General features: G+C 35.7%; 1 protein-coding gene across 1 annotated transcript in view; it reads right to left on the bottom strand.

Annotated features, from left to right (window-relative positions):
• Positions 1-19,831, bottom strand: part of TMPRSS15 (transmembrane serine protease 15) — a 103,433-nt gene that overhangs the window by 46,903 nt on the left and 36,699 nt on the right. The window contains exons 10-14 of the mRNA XM_070406988.1: positions 14,730-14,870; positions 13,908-14,057; positions 5,812-5,917; positions 5,368-5,518; positions 3,049-3,184 (exon numbers count right to left, since the gene is read on the bottom strand). Coding sequence (XP_070263089.1) covers positions 3,049-3,184; positions 5,368-5,518; positions 5,812-5,917; positions 13,908-14,057; positions 14,730-14,870 — 684 coding nt within the window. The remainder of the gene's footprint in view (positions 1-3,048; positions 3,185-5,367; positions 5,519-5,811; positions 5,918-13,907; positions 14,058-14,729; positions 14,871-19,831) is intronic.

Below are 19,831 nucleotides of genomic sequence, written 5' to 3' on the forward strand. Positions count from 1 at the left end.
GATAGTATTTCTCCGCTGAACAGAAGTCTTGGAAAATTCATTCCTTTAAAATACTTAAGAAGTACTTTTTGAAATGCATTTCGAATATATCAAATAACTAACCAGTGGGATACATCTCTGATCCTTACCTTGATAACAAGTTTCAATTACCCTGAATACAAATAACTATAAAGAATTGACAAAAGCACTTTCAGCCATTCTACATCTGATGACACCGTTTATTTTAATGGGGGTGTTGCTGGAATGGAAATGTAGCTTGTGCTTCTTAGTAGAGGAGCCAAAGACTCATGAAATGTGATTCTGGATATCACAGTCATGCTGTGTTATTAGATAAACCATCTCCATCCAGAGAAAGAGTTAAACAGCCTGCCTGGTACAGGGAACTCAATTCAACCACACTTGTTAAACTCTTTCATTTATTTTTTCTTGGAGCTGTTCTTCTGATTAATTTCTTACTATGCCAATAGGGGCCTCTGACATGTATGAGATATGTGTCGATGTAGAGACGTTTACTATCAGGTGAAAAAGTGGACAGCCCACTTTTATTTACGATAAGAGGGTTCAAGTTAAAAATGTTTGGTAAAATAAACATCATTATCATAGTAATACACAGTCATATAGTATTGCAGAAAATATTTTGAAAGTTAAAGTTGCAATATAAAATCTCTCATCCAAATCCGTGCTTAGTTTATGAAAATAAATATTTCTATGAACAGGTTCTAGGGCCCAGCCATAATGGTAATATTTGTATAATTTATGACAATAAAGTTCAATTGTCATTCCTTATGGTTTACATTGTACTTGTAATAGCAATGCAGCCAATGATAGCTCTAACAAGTAGGCTATTCATTTTAAAAGTAAAAAGATAAAAAAATAAAGTAGCCCAAAACACACTTATACCAAAGTATATGAGTAAACTTAACATGCATTTGCTAGGGGTTTGAATATCAAGTCACATAATAATATAAAAGGCAAGCAGTTCTGCTGAAATATGGGAAGGGAGGCCCTGGCCAGCAGCCAGCAGCCAGCAGCCGGCAGTCACTACGGACCCTACCTGTGCATGAATTTCATGCACTGGGCCTCTAGTCAATTATAAGAGAGGTAGATAGGTACTGATTCATTTCTACATGAAGAATCAAAATTAGATTATTTAGCTCTAAGTATAATGTCATGCCTCTAAAACTTTACAAGTAAACATGTGTTTTGTCTTTGGAAATGGAAAATGGCTTAATAATGGCCAAATAGAGCAAAACCTGTAGGAATAAAGGGTGACTATTAAAATAGCTAAAACTATAGTCCCCCCCCCCTTAATTACTTTTTTTTTTTCAAATATATTTCATTGATCTTCCACAGAGAGGAAGGGAGAGGGATAGAGAGTCAGAAACATCGATGAGAGAGAAACATCGATCAGCTGCCTCCTGCACACCCCCCACTGGGGATGTGTCCGCAACCAAGGCATATGCCCTTGACTGGAATCGAACCCGGGACCCTTCAGTCCCCAGGCTGATGCTCCATCCACTGAATCAAACCGATCAGGTCCCCCCTTAATTACTTTTAACAGTCACAGAAACAGGCCAGCAGATTAAAATGTGGATTTCTTTTTGTATATACCTATTCTATTTAGTAGGTGTTTTGTCATCAGTCATCCCAATTGTGCTGCAAATTAACATGATATTTGTGTAATGACATGTTTACTTTTTAAAGTGTTCTCAATACAATACCCACATTTAAATGATTTGTGCCAGTGTCACAGGGCAAGGATCAATCATAGAGCAACTTAAGTCATAAAATGGAAGAATTCCTGCAATTATGAAAATGGGACTTACATGTCCCCAAACTGGGCACAATGGGGATCCCTGAAAATATGGGAGGAAACGGATTTTTTCTACTCAGTTACTTGTCTGGGATTACTTTCTTATTTAAATGCACAATAAGAGCTAAAGAAAGGCTATTAGCCAGTCAGCTATGGTTTCCTTTTTATTTCTGCTTAAACAAATCGGTGATCTGGAACCAGGAAACCTCTGCTCAAATCAGAATTTCACCGAACCAATTGCCAATGGCATTAGAATGAAATTGTTCGGAATACATTTGATGGTAATTAACATTTTCTGCTGTGCTAAATATTGCCCTGCAGCGAACCATTTGGAAACTGGAACGAGTATTCTCTGGGAAAATTCGGAAGTTTATATGTTAAAATCAGATAGGTTAAACTTCCCTATTGTTAAAATATGCAGGGATATCTTAGCTCCTTGACAGTGAGGTATTTTCTTTCTCTCTTTTGACTGGAATAGATATGAGGACAGTATGGCTTGTATGAAGTTTTAAAATGGGAAATAATATTTAAAGTTGTATTTCTGTATATAATATTATGTACAAAAATGATCTCAAATTTCCTATTTTAGATAGTGAGAGTTGTTACTTTTAAAATATCAAGCTTACGACTATGTTGCTCCCACCTAAAGCTGTTTTCTTCTTGACTACTTACTGATGAATAGAAGAAAATGCTGGCAGAAAGGATTACAAAGGAAATCCATTGTTTAAAATGATTCTAATATCAAAATAGCAAGATATTGCTAATACTTGGTATCCATAAGAATTATTTTTCAAACCAGCAGTGATTTTAATAATTATAATTTGTTTTTTGTTTTTGCTTTTAATTTTTATTTATATTAATTATATATTTATTTTTCCATGTGTCAATGGTTATTGCTACATCCCACATTTCTTATATGGTATTTTGTCTATAGTAGATATTTCTAAAATTTGAATGAGTGTTTGAAATATTAAGGAATTTATGTATAACCCCTTCATTATTTTCAAAAACAAAAAAGTCTCAAAAAGGTGATGCACAACAATGTACTGAGTGATTTTAATTATGGTTTCATGTATATAACATGTAATATTTTGCTGGCTTCCACTTTACTTATATTGTAAAGTCTTAGATCTCCAGTGAAAAAATATCAGACCAAGATAAAAAAAAGTCAAAGAAAGATCTTCCTGAAAATATTAATGACTTAATTAGGGAAAATACACATGAAGGTTACTTACTAGGAAGTTCTGGTGGAGGAGTTGGAACCAAAGTGGGCTCTGGATAAAGACTGACATTGCAAATCCCATGTGTTAGGCTAATGTCATCCAATGCGATATCACTCAGGAGCTTGTTTTTAAAAGCATTAAAGGACACCTGTAATTCAGAGAGGCATATGAAAGGATTGCACTCCAGCATCCTCTGACTTGGTTCTTCTTATGGCCCAATATTTTCTGCAGAACCAATACTGCCATCTCCAAATATCTGAGAACAGGTTACTGCACAGGGAAAGGTTGGTGGATCATGTTTTTCAAGGTCTTTCATTTGCACCCAGCTCCCTTACTCTGTGTTCACGCTAGTCTAAATTTTCAATACTGTCTCCCTTCTGAGTTAGGCAACATTGCCACAGTTTCTGTCTCTGCCTCTCTCTCTCTCTCTCTCTCTCTCTCTCTCTCTCAGGATGCTGCCTTACTCCACTGTACTCTGTCCGACAGGGGGAAGCAAACTTCTTCCGGATTCGTCCTCCAACAATATTAGATATCCAAGTAGCTGTCTGCCTTCCCAGAGCATATAAGCCCTGCAGAGAAGATACACTGATTTGATCACTGACATTGGGAAGAGGGGGCAGGGGAAAATATGAGTACAATTTGATCATTTAGGGCCAGCTGATACTGGTTGTAGTTTACCCAAAAAAGGTGTGAGATACTGTGTGAGGCTGATGCCCAAAGGACACAGAACTAGACTGGAGAGAAAGGTCCATATGAAATAAATAAATAAATATAACTGAATATCTGTTATATGCCAATTGCTATGCAAGACATACTTTATACTTTATCTTATTTCATTTTCCCAACATTATTATACAGTCATTTATTCACTCATTTGTTCATTCATTCCACCTACTTCATGGCAGGTGCTATTCCAAATCAAGATGATTTTTTCCCTTTCATGTTTGTGCAAGCTGAATTTCAAAAACACATACAAGATTTGTTCAACATGGCCCTAACCAGTTTGGCTCAGTGGATAGAGCGTCGGCCTGCGGACTGAAAGGTCCCAGGTTCGATTCTGGTCAAGGGCATGTACCTTGGTTGCTGGCACATCCCCAGTAGGAGGTGTGCAGGAGGCAACTGATCGATGTTTCTCTCTCATCGATGTTTCTGACTCTCTATCCCTCTCCCTTCCTCTCTGTAAAAAAATCAATAAAATATATTAAAAAAAAAAAAGATTTGTTCAACATGTCACAACAAAGTGCCGAGACCAAGGTGACAATATTTGTAGAATTTCAAGCTGTCACCCTGCTTGATGAGCTACCTTTGAAAAAGTGGCTCCAGTTTTATTACTTTAAAAAACATGCTCAGTGAGTTGGAGCCAAAGCTGGCCACTGCAGTGCTTTCGTCCCTGCTTCTGCTAGTTTCTGTGTTCCCTTGAGGTTCCATTTCCTTTACCCTTCCTTGAATTATCATAAAGCCACCAAAGATGGAGAGAAAAAAGGGCTTCTCAGAATGGAAGGAGAGAATCAAAAAAAAAAAAAAAAAAAAAAAAAAAGGAAAAAGGAAAGAAAGATGGAAGAAATACAGGTGAGGGTCATTGATTATTGTCCACTTTATACAAAGTCACAGGAGAAAACTGAAGACTTCCAAGGACGACGACGATCCAAAAATACATCTTCTAAAAGTTACACTCTCTTGTCTGAAGTTGCCCAATTAAAACATTGTTACTTTGGTCAAACTATTAGCCTATATCACCCCATATTTTAATTACAAATGCCCTTAGGAAGAGAACGCATTAAGCTGTTATCTGAAAAATTAACTCACCCTAATGTGAAATAAATGATTGGAGATTTCCCAATGATACAGCTCATAGAGTTTGTTTTTAAAGGAAATGCAGATGAAGTCAGAGTGAGACAGGGAGGATGGATACTGACAGGTGTGGATGTGCTAATAGGAGAGGATATTCCCCAGAAAAATGTATGGCTGATATGGGTGGTATTTATAAAAAGTTGGAAGTCTAATTAGGCAGGGGCATAGGCGGATACAGTTATCATGTGCTAGGATATTGCTGAAGAAAGCTGAAATATTTTACAAAGTTTCCATGGATTATATGGCTCTTTATAAGTAGTACTATCCTGAAGCGAATTGTTCCTCAATAAGTGGTTTTTAATAAGTCAATGAATAAGTAAAAATAGAGGCACTCAAAGATTAACAATAGAAGATGGATTAGGAAAGTGTCTTTGCTGTATTTAGAAAATAAATTAAGTTTTTCATCACATCACCATAAACTATATCAGCATTTTTAGAATACAAATAAAATGGTCTTAAAACACAAAATATTTTGCCGACCTTAAATTCCACAGTTTCATTTATTGTTACTTGTCCATAGTTCCAATTATTTCCATAATTTCCTTCCTTTTGGAAAATGATCTTCTCCATGTTTTGGTCACTGCTAATATTAATGCTTAATTTATAGACATTTTCGCCATACATGTGATACCTAGTTTGGAAACAAGCAAAAATGACTGGATTCCTACAACATTAGAATAAAGGCATTTATGGGTTCTTCTAATTCCTTAACTGTCATTGAAATACCCCCTTTCCCCTTGTGAGGGAGTTGATGGAGAAGGGGTGGAGAGTCTCCCAACATCTTACTTCTTTATCAATTGGAAAAGTAATGGTGAATTCATCAACACTTGGAATAACATCTTAGAGAAATCTGAGCCTGGCAACAAGAGAAAGGCAATGTTACTCATTAAATAATATGGTATTTAACACGGGCCCACAACATACCAGAAACTAAGGCAGACTGGTTCCAAAGTGGGGTTCAAAGGGAGGCTTAAAAGTCCTACTCTTTCTCGTCTCCCTCCTGGTCCAGTTGGGGTGGAAATGTAAAATCCTGTAAAACCAACAAAAAAAGTTTTTCCTCACTTAAATATGAGTATTTTCATTACATGAGATATTCATAAGCAGAAAAGAACAACTTTAAAGTGAAAATCTAAGGAAATATATGTAGGTAGAGCATAAAGGACTTTAGACTGAAACCCAGAAGGCACCGTCTCTGGCATAACAAATAGTTATTTAGGAAAGTCACTTCTCAACTCTGGACCCTCCAATTTATAAAACAAGAGCCTTGCACTGGAGCACTACCAAGAACATATCAAAGTCTGACTTATTGATTGGCTCGATGTGATTGTTTTATCATATTATCACTTCCAGATACCTCTTTATTTCCCATTTATTAGATATTTTAATTATTTCACTCCTTAGAGACTGTCAGTTCGTGAGATCATTTAGAGATACCAGTGGAATAACTCCTGATATATGCACGTATTTACAGATTTGAAGACAAAGTCAAGAGTTTCAAAGACCATCAGATTTTTAGTCCATTGACTGTACTGTATTTTTCTAAATAAGAAATTACCTAATTTTATAATGATTTCATCTTCCATATTCCTTTGAATGATAACTAATCAGACCACAGAGAAGCAGAAAGCATGCTAATCCACATAAAAGCTTTCTAAATAGCTCAGGTTACTGAAAAGAGTATTCTCAGATCTGAAATTCATTATTCCAACCAATGATTTTAGTCATATGAAGTGTGGAAAGAGTTTTTGGGGTGAGAATAACTTGAACATTTCTTTAGGGGAAATTAAATAGTTTAATTCTTAGTTTGCAGTTCAGACATTATGACAGAAAATAAGAATCATGTAACAAAATATAAAACAAATGAAATATTAGATAAATCTAATTTTATTGAAATATAATCCTATATAATAAAAGGCTAATATGCAAATCGACCGAACAGCTGAACGACATGTCACTATGATGTGCACTGACCTCCATGGGGCAGATGCTCATGGCTGGCGAGCAGCAGCGCTAAGGATGTCTGACTGCCGGTGTAGGCCCACTTCCCGGGCCTAATATAATATAGTTGGACATCCCCTGAATGCTCCTGGACTGCGAGAGGGTGCAGGCCGGACTGAAGGACCCCCCCTGAGTTTATGAATTTCATGCATCGGGCCTCTAGTTCTTTATAAAGTGCTAAAATTTAGTGTTTATTTGAAATCAAGCATCTTCTCTCTTGTGCTTTCCAACATAATTTTTTATAGGCAATGTGATATATAAAATTGACATTTATTTATAACACATATAAAAAGGACAAGACGTGAAGAAAAATGCTAGTAGAACTACCAATACATATATTAGAGTATATTTAGAACAGTGAGACAAATAAGTATTTTATCAAGATGTAATTCTGGGCAAATATATTAATAAATATAATATAGTTATATTCTTTGGATTTAGATTTTACAAAATATAAAAGAATGCATATTTAACATTTTATATTATTAACACATTATTTATATTTTACTGTATATAATGCTATATTTCATGAGTACTTATTTTAGCTTTATCCATAGTCAGTGCTTAATTATTTAACTTATTAACAAAAGTAGTATAGATACAGAGGAGATATTAAAGAATTCACTCTCCAAATGCCCAACTCCAAATTTCTTTTGAGTTGACCTTACTTTTAGTTGCTTAGCATATAGTTGAGGAGGAAATAATTGAAATACCACTGAATGCCAAAAATAAGTACTAAAATGGCTAGCCAATTCAGAAATATTTCTAGTTAGCTGAAATTATATAACATAAATACACATTGTGCTCTTGTTTATAGCTATATTCATAGTCAAATTGTCAAATTTAAAATATTTTGAATTTATTTTTTACTTATGAAGCAGTAATATATTAGTTTCTTTGTGTGATTTAGATATCATGATGTTACGAGTTTTATATCGTTACCCAGATAAAACATAATTATGTAGACTATAGTACCTTATGAATTTTGCACTTCAATATCATTTTCTTGTCATAGTTCTTATAATTCACCTACTTACATGAAGCACTTCTACAAAATTAGATTATTTTAATTTTTCAAGATCCCAACATTTTATAACTTTTTTTCTTGTTTTCTTATTCTTTCACTTTCTTTTCCAATTGTACCTGTCAAATCCTATTAATTTTTTAGGTAATTTAAATCAGAATAGTATCTCCTTCAGAAGGCTTCTCTTGGTCTTTGGAATTAGATGTGGCCACTCCTTTTTTAGATTCTCAGTTACAAGTGTACTTCTCTGATGTCACTTAAAACTTGTGTATGTTTATGTCTAAGTGTGACTTTTTAAATTTGCTAAAACTTTATGAAAAGGAAAGATATTTGGTAAATTTTTGTAATGTTAATCTTCACCTGAGTATATTTTCCCATTGATTTTTAGAAAGAGTGGAAGGGAGGGGGAGAGACAGAGAAATATCGATGTGAGAGAGACACATTGATCGGTTGCCTCCCACACTGGCTCCAACCAGGGAAGGAGTCTGTAACTAAGGTATGTGCCCTTGACTGGAATTGAACTTGGGATCCTTCAATCCATGGACTAATGCTCTATCCACTGAGCCAAACTAGCTAGGGCGACTTTTGGTAAATTTTTGATTTTTTTATATGGATTAGCTGAATGTTCTTTAATGTCATACCATGTAGATTCATGCTACACTAATTTGACTTGATTTTTCATTTTTAAATTTATTGAAGTACTACACAAAGGAATGATTAAATAGATATTTTTCATTACTATATGAGAATTTATATACTCACATGATAATTTCTTTTAAAATCCTTCAACTTTCTTAAATGTCTTTAGGTGCTCTTGGAATTAACTGAGAGTCATCTTAAAACCCAGAACGTTGAATACATTTTGTCCATTTAAGCACACAGTGAACCTCTTTCTTGAGGCTTTAGGTTTCTCTTATAACATCCTTCTCTCTTTTCTGCTAATTTGTCCATGAACTGACCCTAGTCTTCCCCCACTCAGGATCCCAATTAAAGAGAAAAAAGCACGGGATACATGCTGAAGCTGATGTAGAGACAGCAGCAACTCAAGAGATAGTAGAACTTTCTGGAAATTTAGAAATAAGTCGCTTTGTAAGTTGTGAGTGCATACGTAAAACCAACTGAACCCAGTAGATAAATATTGAAACTTTTAGGTTGGAGAATGATCCAAATTTAGATTCTATTCACATTAAAAAGTAATATGATTTTCTAAAATTCAACATCACAGGAAACATAAAGAAATAAAGATAATTACTTTGAAAACAGAATTATTTTATAAAAAATAACGTTATTTTATAAAAAAAGTTTATATGCCAAATGAAATGCAGATATCTAAATGACTTAAATTATTTTTGAAAATTCAACAATCTAATATTTTCCTCCCCAGCACACCACTTAGAACAATACCACAGCCAATAAGTGTCTGTTGAGTCCTTGTGGCATGAAAAGAAAATCATCATAATACCAAAATTTATATAGCACATTTCATGTGCCAGCCATTTTTCTGTTTTTAAAACATAATAATCTGTTTAATGCTCATAATATGCCTCTGAAGTGAGGGTCTATTACCATCAGCCCCACTGTCCCGATGAGAGAGCTGAGAAGAGAAGACAGATAACTTGCTGAAAGGGCAGAGCTGAGACTTAAACCTCGCTAAGACTTCAGGGTCTCTAGTGTAATGCTCTTTCCTACTACACTATGCGAACCTCCAAACACCAGAAACAACTGTGATTTCATTGACAAAGGCCAACCAAGTCTGTCTTCTTTAGTGACCTCTACCCTTCGCAAATTATCACGTTACTCACCTCACTGTATCTTTAATTGTTCTGAACAAATGGGCTACTTCTGAGCACCCTGAGCTGCTGCCCAGAATCTCCACCAATGCCCTTTGCTTCTGAGAGGTTCAGAGGCACGCCGAGCCTTTAGTGCAGAGATTCAGGAGCTGGGGCTCCACCAGGAGAGAGTGCCTCACAGAAACTCAAAAGGCGAAGGGGCTTCAAAGTGCTTCCCCAAAGCAATGTCAATGCAAAGGTCATCTGCTCCATTCAGACTTTCCTGTCATCTGAAGGTGAGGCAGAGAACAAAAACCCCTGCCAGGAGAAGGGGAACACACAGCAGGAGAGACTGAATTCTCTTCCACTTCGGAGGTAGATGTTTTGACATAAAAAGCAGGTTGGAAGAAAAATGCCCCAGTGGGGTGGGGTGGGGCGGAGAGGAAATGACTGGTAGATTAGAAAACCGCTAGTCTGAGCGTTGGAGACCTATGGAGCCCTGTCATCCATTCTCATTACACGGCTGCCTCTGTGGCTCTGAACTGCTCCCACTGGTCTCCCTTTAAATAACTCCCGCTACACGACTTTCTCCCGAGACTTCATTTCTGACCCGACTATTTAAAACCTCTACCTGACATTCGACCTGCTTCGCTTTGGTCAGTTTCATCTTGTTTCTTCAGTTATTTAATCTGTGGGCAAGCCACACCATGTCCCTCCTGTAATATACTTACAGTCTTCAAACATCAGTGAAATTGTTTTATCTCTTATTCTGATGACATAAAAGTAGAAAAATGATAATTTGAACATCAAAGATTTCAACTACATAAAAGGCGCCTGTCACTGTGAATAGCTATACAGTAAATGCTTTCTGCACTTTCCTCTAACTACTCCTGTTCAAGTGGGGGAGAGACTTTTTTTTATTACAGTAAAGGGAAAAAGTGGTCCAATTATTTGACTGTTTTAGGTTAGTCTTCTTTAGAGGGTCAGGGTGATCATCACTTTGGAGTTAGTCTTCGAAGATGTGTTGATGACAAATGCATCCACGGAGAATCGGACCCCGAGAAATAACTTATTCAAAGAAGATTAATTAAGACTATGAATGTCATAATTTTTAATATTAAACATGTTTGGTTTATTGGGATTGGCCATCTATGCAGAGTATATATTGTTTTGTTCATAGGTCCACACTGGTAACTCACTTAGCAGGATCCTGTTAACTTTCAGATTTTATACAGAATCTGACCTTCTTCTAGCCACATCTGCTCCCACTGATCTGACAATCCCATGTTCTCTGGGGCTCAGGCAATAGCCTTCCTCTAGTCTCCATGACATCATTCTTGCCCTTCAAACTATTCTACCAGTCAGCGTGAATCTTGTCACCCCTATGCTCAAGAACTTTCCATAGCTCCCCATTTCACTGAGAAAAAAAGCCAAAGCCGTAGAAGACCCATTTTATCTGAAGCCTACTGGCTCTGTCTATTTGCATTACTCTAGCCATGCTGGCAGCCTCCTGCCTTTTCTTCAAACAGGTCAGGCATGCTCCCTTTGCTCTGTTTTGGTCCCTCTGTCTGGAATAATCTATATTTCTAATTCTTTCAATCCCTTAAAGTTTTGATTCAAATGTCACTTTTTCCATGAGCCCTCACATGATCACCCTATTTTAATTTGCAACATAGCACCTCAACACCTGCCTTCCCCCTGCCCTTACCAAACTGTATATTGTCCCGGAGTACTCATTCACATTTAATATGCTCCCAAAATGTAATCAGATGTCATGCATATGGCTTATTTTCTCATTTTCTTTGCTAGAATCTGTTCCATGACAGCAGAAAAGCTGGTTTATTTTGTTCACAGATATATTTTGAGAGCCTGGATAGGGCCCGGGGCGCAACAGATTCTTCTTGAATAAAGGAGGAGATGAAGAACTTGAATGGGGCTTTTTAGCGATGAGCACGGAAATAGATGAAAAGTAATTACTTTCTACTAAGAAATATTTTGATCAAGTTGAAGTAGTGTGATGTACCATATTGTGTTATTCTAGGGATGCCATTGTTTAAAGGGTACGGATTAGTCAGGTATATTTCTACCCTGAAAGAAAATTAATTCTTTAGTGTCCTCTTACTGGATGGAAGTCACATTTGACATTAAATCAGCTTTTTACTTTTCAGGTTATAAAAAGGAGAATATTGATCTTTGTAAAAGAAGTGGGTATTGATAATCAATTATAATGCATATAAGCGCAGATCCTTTTTATGTTATAAGCAATTTCATTTAGTCAATAACTCACTAATTAAGAAATGATTTATTGAGTCAAAGTTGTACATTCATTTATATATTCAAGTATTATTTTATATATATATTAATTAGATTCAGGTACTGAAAATGTACTGAGAATTAAAAGATTAAAATATTCTTGCTCCTGAAAAGAATACTGTGGTGAAGAGAAACAAATAAGAAAGCAAATATAATGCCATGTTATAAGAAAAACAAAAGAGGTGTTTATAATACTTAACAGAAAGGAGGGTTTTAACTTGGAGGTTCTGGACAGACTTTTTAAAAATATATATATTTTTATTGATTTCAGAGAGGAAAGGAGAGGGATAGAGAGATAGAAACATCAGTGATGAGAGAGAGTCTATTGGCTGCCTCCTTCACATCTCCTACTGGGAAGGATCTACCCCACAACCTGGGCATGTACCCTTGGCTGGAATGGAACCTGGGACCCCCTCAATCTGCAGGCCGACGCTCTATCCACTGAGCCAAACCAGCCAGGGCTGGACAGACTTCTTAAAAGTAGTAATACATAATCTGTGTCCTTGATGCCTAGATTAATGCATGATTAGAGGAAGATTTTTGTACTTTTTAAAATTGAATCATACTCTAATCAGTAACCTTCACACAAATCATATTGTAGGATGGATTTTTGTCTAAGAAAATTATCTAAATGCACAGATTTCCATCTTTTTTGTAATTTTGCTTACTTGTTAAGATCTACATTACCTCTAGATTTGTAACTTTCTATTCAGTGATTACATTTGGTATTATGAGGACACGCTTCCAAGGTTTTCATGGGTAGTCTTTCTACTATGAGTTCCTTATCTCATGATAATCCCTGTGGTTTCTGGTTTTATCAATCAAATATTATTATCTCCAATGTTAAGTTTCCACTGGAAATCCAATTCTAATATCATATTCACATGAAAAATGTATTTACAAATCACAACACTTCTTTAGAATGAGCCCTTCCCTAGTCCTTCTGCTATGGACTGAATGATTGTATCCCCTGCTCCCCCTCACCCCCAATTTATGTATTGAAATCCTAATCCCCAATATGATGGTATTCGGAGAGGGGGCCTTTGGGAGGTAATTAAGTCTTTAGGTTGGAACCTTCATGGTGGGATTAGTGTCTTACGGAAAGAGACAGGGAGAGAGCTTGCCTTGCCTTTCTCTTTCCTTCCTCCCTCCCTCCTTGCCTGCCTTCCTTCCTTCCTTCCTTCCTTCCTTCTCTCTCTCTCTCTCTCTCTCTCTCTCTCTCTCTCTCTCTCTCTCTCTCTCTCCAGCTGTCTGTGAACCAGAAAAAGCGTTCTCATGAGAACCCTACCATGCTGGCACCCTGACCTTGGACTTCCAAACTCCAAAACTGTAAAAAATAAATGTTTGCTGTTTAAGTCAATCAACTAGTGGTATTCATTGTAACAGCATGAAAGGACTAAAACAGCTTCTCATAAGTAAATCTGTATCTATTTTAAGATAGCATGATATTGCACATTAAAAATTCTAAGGCATTCTTAATAACTATTACAGCTAATAATAAGTTCAACAAGTCCATAGGGTACAAGATAATATAAAAATGAATTGTACCACTAACAATGAACAATCAAAAAATGAAGTTAAAGCAAAGTAGACCAAAGTTCAGAAAAGTTAATGACCTCACACAAGTCCACTTAATTGATAATAGGGGCCAAATCTAGGGTGACAACCCAAGTCTCCTTCTCTCTAATGGCCTTTGTGCACTTTCCAACATCTTGTGCATATATAGGGAAAATAATATATTTCTGAAACACCCATTTTTACTTGCCTGAATATTTGATAACCATTTTCATTTAAATGCATTTATTAGTTTATGATTTATAAACAAATGACAATCTGAAAAGACTGTCTCACATTTTATACTAGTAAATAACACACACAACTTTCCTTTTGGTTTATGAATGAAATATGAATTATACCTGAAGCGTTGCCAAAAGTGTGGTCAAAATCTGGTCCAGTGAAAGGAGGAAAGGTATTGCCCTGAACCCTTTCCCATTCATTATCATCATTTAGATCCTGCATCCAGAAACAAAAGCCATCTTCAAAATTACAGTTAATTTTCTCATAATCTGTGAATTAAAAAAAGACAACATTTTGAGTTTAGTCTACATGTGACTAGTTGTAATAGATTGCATTGAAAATAATCTAAGCTTATAGAGGTTATAATTAAGTGGCATGCACAAAATCTTCCTTTTTAATTTATCTTAACTCTGTTTCACTCCCTTTAGTTAGAAAATCCAGCTTTTTTAGAATAATATCTTTCTTATACTTCAACAAAACTTTAGCAAAGATAAGCTTCTTGGTTTTTAATTTTACATCTTACCTCCACTGGCTTATCTACATAAACTTTGTCCCATATTTTGCTTTCTCCCTATTACTAACTTTGGTATTCTAGTAAAAAAGAAGTTAGTGTAGAACATCCACAGAATTACTTTTATGCTAATTTAAAAACTTTACTTTGAATTCTTGCAATATATAACATTTAATTATTTTATTGATTTATATTTTCCCTCAAATTGGTTATCTGATTCTTTTGAAGAATATTAACTATCTTCTAATTGTTCATTCCTTTCTAAGTATTAAGTAGAGACAGGTATACATAAGAGATATTCATTAAAAAACTTGTAGAATAAAACAGATTACAAACTTGTTCTAAAATTTTAGGTTCTGCAACTTTTAAAATTTCATTACAATATTAAAGTATCTGGAGATGTGAAGGCTAAAGAATAAATAATACTTACTATTAAGTTCTCTGCTGTTAAATGCACTGTATGTTGCATGAAAGCCAATATAATCATTTTCATCTGATTCTATAAGAAAGGTGGCAGTAACTTGGTTGGAAAAAATTCTAATTGTGCCAGGATTACTTTCTGAGAGAGAAGCTACAAAAGAAAATGAAAGTACATATCTGTTTATCCATCCATCCATCTATCCATCCATCCACCTATTGATCTACCAATCTACTATCAATCTATCTAATACCACTGAGGTAACTAAAAACATTAATCATAGGATTAATTAATTTCATTTTATATGACTCTTCTTCTAAGCATTAGAAAAACAAATTATTATACATGTTTATGGCTTGAAAAAACTACATTTTAATTTTTAATTACTTAGCTACACCATATACACATAAATATATGCATTCTTTACTGAAAAAAATTTGTTTAAGAAACATGATATGCTAACAGGGGCTAAATTCTGTCACAATAATAGAAACAAAAGTGCTTCTTTGATTTTCTATCCATATACTAGTAACTGTAGGACCTCAAAATAATATGTGGTGACTTCAGGATTTTTTCTACTTTATGTTGATTTTGTAATATTGACTTACATTGATTATTTCTATTGCATATTGGTTTTATCATTTTTGTCTTGACTTTAACCTATGTAAGGAATATTTTTCCAGACTTATGATTCTCAAGAGTTAGAATAGTGCTTGGGATATAGAAAGTACTCATATGATGATTTACTAAAATTATTGTTATATGAAATTTGTTTTTAAATTTATATGAATGTATTTAACATATACATTCACAATGAAGATGATATTGCTTCTGAAGGGGTAAAATTTGGTTCTCGGGGGGGAAAAATCTGAATTTTTAAATGTATGAAGCCAAGATATGCATATAATGTATAAACAGATATATAGAATATCTAAAATATTAAACTTTCATGGGAGAGGAACTAGGTTAAAAATAAAGGTTTAGCTTTTTTGTTTGATAATTTGAACTGGGTATCTGATTTAGGTTTCTGAAAAGTATCACACTTGCAGGTTGGAGACAAAGCACCTTATTGAGTTCTAAAGAAAGATCCTCTTATAAACTATTGAAAATTCTGTGCTCATCACGTAGAACTTAATAAAGAAAGTGATACATAAATGATTATTTAAATAGAATATAAAAGAAAGAACATCATAGACAAGTGTTGATTCACTTCTTGCTCTTTGTTGCATGTCATTTTTCCAGAATTTTCTCACAAAGAACTACATTGATTTAGACTCCTCCCACCATGACTTTTATATAACTGTATAACCCAAATAACTCTAGTATTGAAAATCTTTATAGTCCATAAGTGTCTAGGTGCTTAAAGGGTGTGACTATCCTAGAAACTTTGCTTCAAACCCATCCATCTCTCTCTTTCTGGCTTTCTTTTGCATAGCAATGGGACTGTTTTCGGACAATGGCTTCTGGTTGGGTCTGAATGTGGTTCAGTGGCACCCTGGATAGTTGTACTGTGTTGGATCCTCAGGTTTTCTAATGGTATTGCACTAGTCTAGATAGTCCAGAGACTTATGTTCTGAGGCCCATTACCATACAAACTTCTGGAAATGGTGTAGCATGTTTGTGTCTGTAGAGACTTTATAAACTTTCATCAGATTCTTAAAGTCTCTTTGACTAGAAGGAGACTCAGAACGTGGATCCAGAGGAAAGCACATACCTGATGCCTTCAGGAAGACAGCAGCAGGTAGTGGTTAAGAGGCGGGGCTCCAGAGTCAGCATGAGAATTAGTTCTTACTCCATATCTTACTAGCCTTCTCCGTGTCTCAGTGTCCTCTGATATAATACTTTCCATAAAGGTTTGCAATAAAAAGGAAACGAGTAACTTTCATGTGTTACAGTGACTGGTGTATAGTAAATGCTCAATAAATACTATCGTGTCTCCTTCTCCCTAAATGGGTTGTAAGCCCTGAAAACATAGAGATTATACCTAATGCTTTCTATGCCTCTGCCATTCTGCCTGAGCATCAGAAACTTTTAAGCAAATTTGGGTGCCAGATTAATATATGAGTAACTAGAGTGACAGAGTTTGCCTACATAAAAGAATCAGGTCTGAAGTTTAAAGAAAAAAAAAGTTTCCTAATGACTTTTAAAGGCTGGATTTTTCTAGAGCACATTCAATACATTTTTAGGCAATAATTCCTTACAAAAATCCATTGGCTTCTACTGAAACCGTCTTACACTTCTATAAATATTAATTTCCATAAACTGGCCAAATAGTCATATTTAAAAGTGAATAAACTCATCATTTGTCTTTTAACAGCAAAGCCTCTGGCGAGTAGGTCTTGTGAAAGAGAACAGCATGGAAGCATGAATAAGATACAAGGAAATTTGAAAGGAGAGCAATGGGCAGGAAAGACACTTTCTACAAAGTATGAGTCTAAAACCGCAAAATATTGATTCCATCCAATTTACAAGAGAAGAAATTCTGCCACTGGAGTGTGGTCTTTGTATGTTATAAACATTTTGTTGAGTGCTCATGATTAATTTGGTATGGTGTTAAGTGCCAGTGATATGGGGAAGAAATAACCAGGTCCCCCTATTAGAAAAGTTCAGATTGGTGAATTATAGAAAAATAACTTTGGAATTAATCTATATGGGAGAAATGCCATAGGGACATCAAGAAGGTGTATGAGGAAATTGTCTTTAATTTATCTGGGCACTATGATTGGAGAATCTTTGAGAGTCTCTGGGAAGATCAACACTTTAAATCAGTGCTTGTTCAACTTTTCCATATAAATAATCCCATCAATAGAAGTGAGTGAATGGGCGCTTCTAAGTTACACAAAAGTGTTTGAATAAAAGTGCAAAGTTAATCAAGCTTCTTGACTTTGAAAAATATTTGCATGTATTACTTAATCCCATATCCACAATATGATTATTTTGTTGTAGCGTAAGTGGATGATTCAGGAAGATCCACTATGTTTATTATACTCATGTGTGCTTAACTTTTAAAAGCAGCCTCTGTGGAAAACAGTATGGAGTTTCCTCAGAAAATTAAAAATGGAGCTCCCATTTGACCCAGTAATCCCATTTCTAGAAATATATCCTAAGAAAACAGAAACACCAGTCAGAAAGGACATATGCACCCCTATGTTCATAGCAGCACAATTTATAATAGTAAAGATTTGGAAATAACCTAAGTGCTCATCAACAGATGAGTATATTAAATGGTTAAGAGTCCCTTCTTTTTTACAGCAGTGTAGTATTCCATTACATCTACACAATGGACTACTACACTGCTGCATAAAAGAAGGAACTCGTAACCATTTGCAACAGCATGGATGGACCTGGAGAGAATTATGCTAAGTGAAATAAGCCAGTCAGAGAAAGATAAATATCACATCATCTCACTCATATCCTATATAATAAAACCCTAATATGCAAATTGACTGAACGGCAGATCGACCTGCCATTATTATGCACACTGACCACCAGGGTGCAGACGCTCAACACAGGAGCTGCCCCCTGGTGGTCAGTGTGCTCCCACAGGGGGAGCACCACTCAGCCAGAAGCCGGGCTCATGACTGGCAAGCGCAGCTGTGGTGGCGGGAGCCTCTTCCACCTCCACTGCAGGTGGGTGGTAAGGAGCTAGGGGTCCCAGACTGCAAGAGCCACAGACTACGAGAAGAATATCTGACTGCCGGCTTAGGCCCTATCCCCTCAGGCCTAAGCCAGCAGGTGGACATCCCCTGAGGGGTCCCAGACTATGAGAGGGCACAGACCAGGCTGAGGGAGCCCCGCTCCCACCATGCAACAATGTTGTGCACCTGGCCTTTAGTGTGGAATGTAATGAACAACATAAACTGATGAACTAAAATAGATCCAGAGACATAGAAGCATCAAACAGACTATTCAACCCCAAGGGGCTGGTAGGGGGAATTGTGAGAGGGGAGGGGAGATGAGAGATCAACTAAAGAACTTGTAAGCATGCATATAAGCATAACTCATGGACACAGTCAGTAGGAGGGTGAGGGCATGTGCTGGGGGGGAAGTGGGAATGAGCGGGGAGAGGTCAATGGAGGAAAAAGGATTCATATGTAATACTTTAAACAATAAAGTATTTAAAAAATAAAATAAAATAATAAAAGCATGGCCTTGAGTTGTTAAGCTATAATATTAGGGGTATGTTGTCAGCAGTTATTTGGGAATGGAATGACTGCTAAGTGCTTGGGATAAAAAGAATGGCATATCAACCACACACTCAGAAATACATTTTCTCAGCTTGGCAATTTGAAATCAATTTCAGTGTGCTCACCCAGACTATTTTTATTCAATTTCTTTGAGGATGCACAAAATATCTATGTATTTTTCTCAACAAAACATTAAATTAGCACACTTGGAACTTGTAATCTTCCACCACTTTCGTACCCAGTATTGATAATTATTGCCATCACTGAATAGAATATTGCACCTAAAACACTTTTGAAATACTTCTCCATCAACCTATTCTGACTTACATCAATTATAATTATTTAGAAAAAACTCTACTGCACTCAAAATCATCTTCTTTTATCTAATGCCTACCTTCCTCTGACACTTTTTACCAGTTAGAGAATTTTTACATCATGATTTCATATAAAAATGACTGAATAATGCCTTTAGAATTTGTTTATACTAACTTACTCCTAATCAAATATATAAGAACTATTTTAGTCCTAACTGGTTTGGCTCAGTGGCTAGAGCGTCGGCCTGCGGACTGAAGGGTCCCAGGTTCGATTCCAGTCAAGGGCATGTACCTTGGTTGTGGGCACATCCCTAGCAGGGGGTGTGCAGAAGGCAGGTGATTGATGTTTCTCTCTCATCGATATTTCTAACTCTCTATCCTCCCTTCCTCTTTGTATATTAAAAAAAAAGAACTATTTTACAGTACTGGATAGTTATAATTTCTTGTACTTTCTCTAGACAATGTTATTTTCCTGATTTTAATTAATATATATATATATATATATATTTTCAATGTCATAAGGATAATAACAGTATTTGAGACATACACTCTGAACTGGAATCTTAATGAAAGTGCATCTTGTATGCATCTCTCACATAAAGAAACTTGCTAA

Source organism: Myotis yumanensis, unplaced genomic scaffold (genome assembly GCF_028538775.1).
Source record: "Myotis yumanensis isolate MYYU_CA2020_CCGP unplaced genomic scaffold, mMyoYum1.0.hap1 SCAF_2, whole genome shotgun sequence".
Classification (NCBI taxonomy): Eukaryota; Metazoa; Chordata; class Mammalia; order Chiroptera; family Vespertilionidae; genus Myotis; species Myotis yumanensis.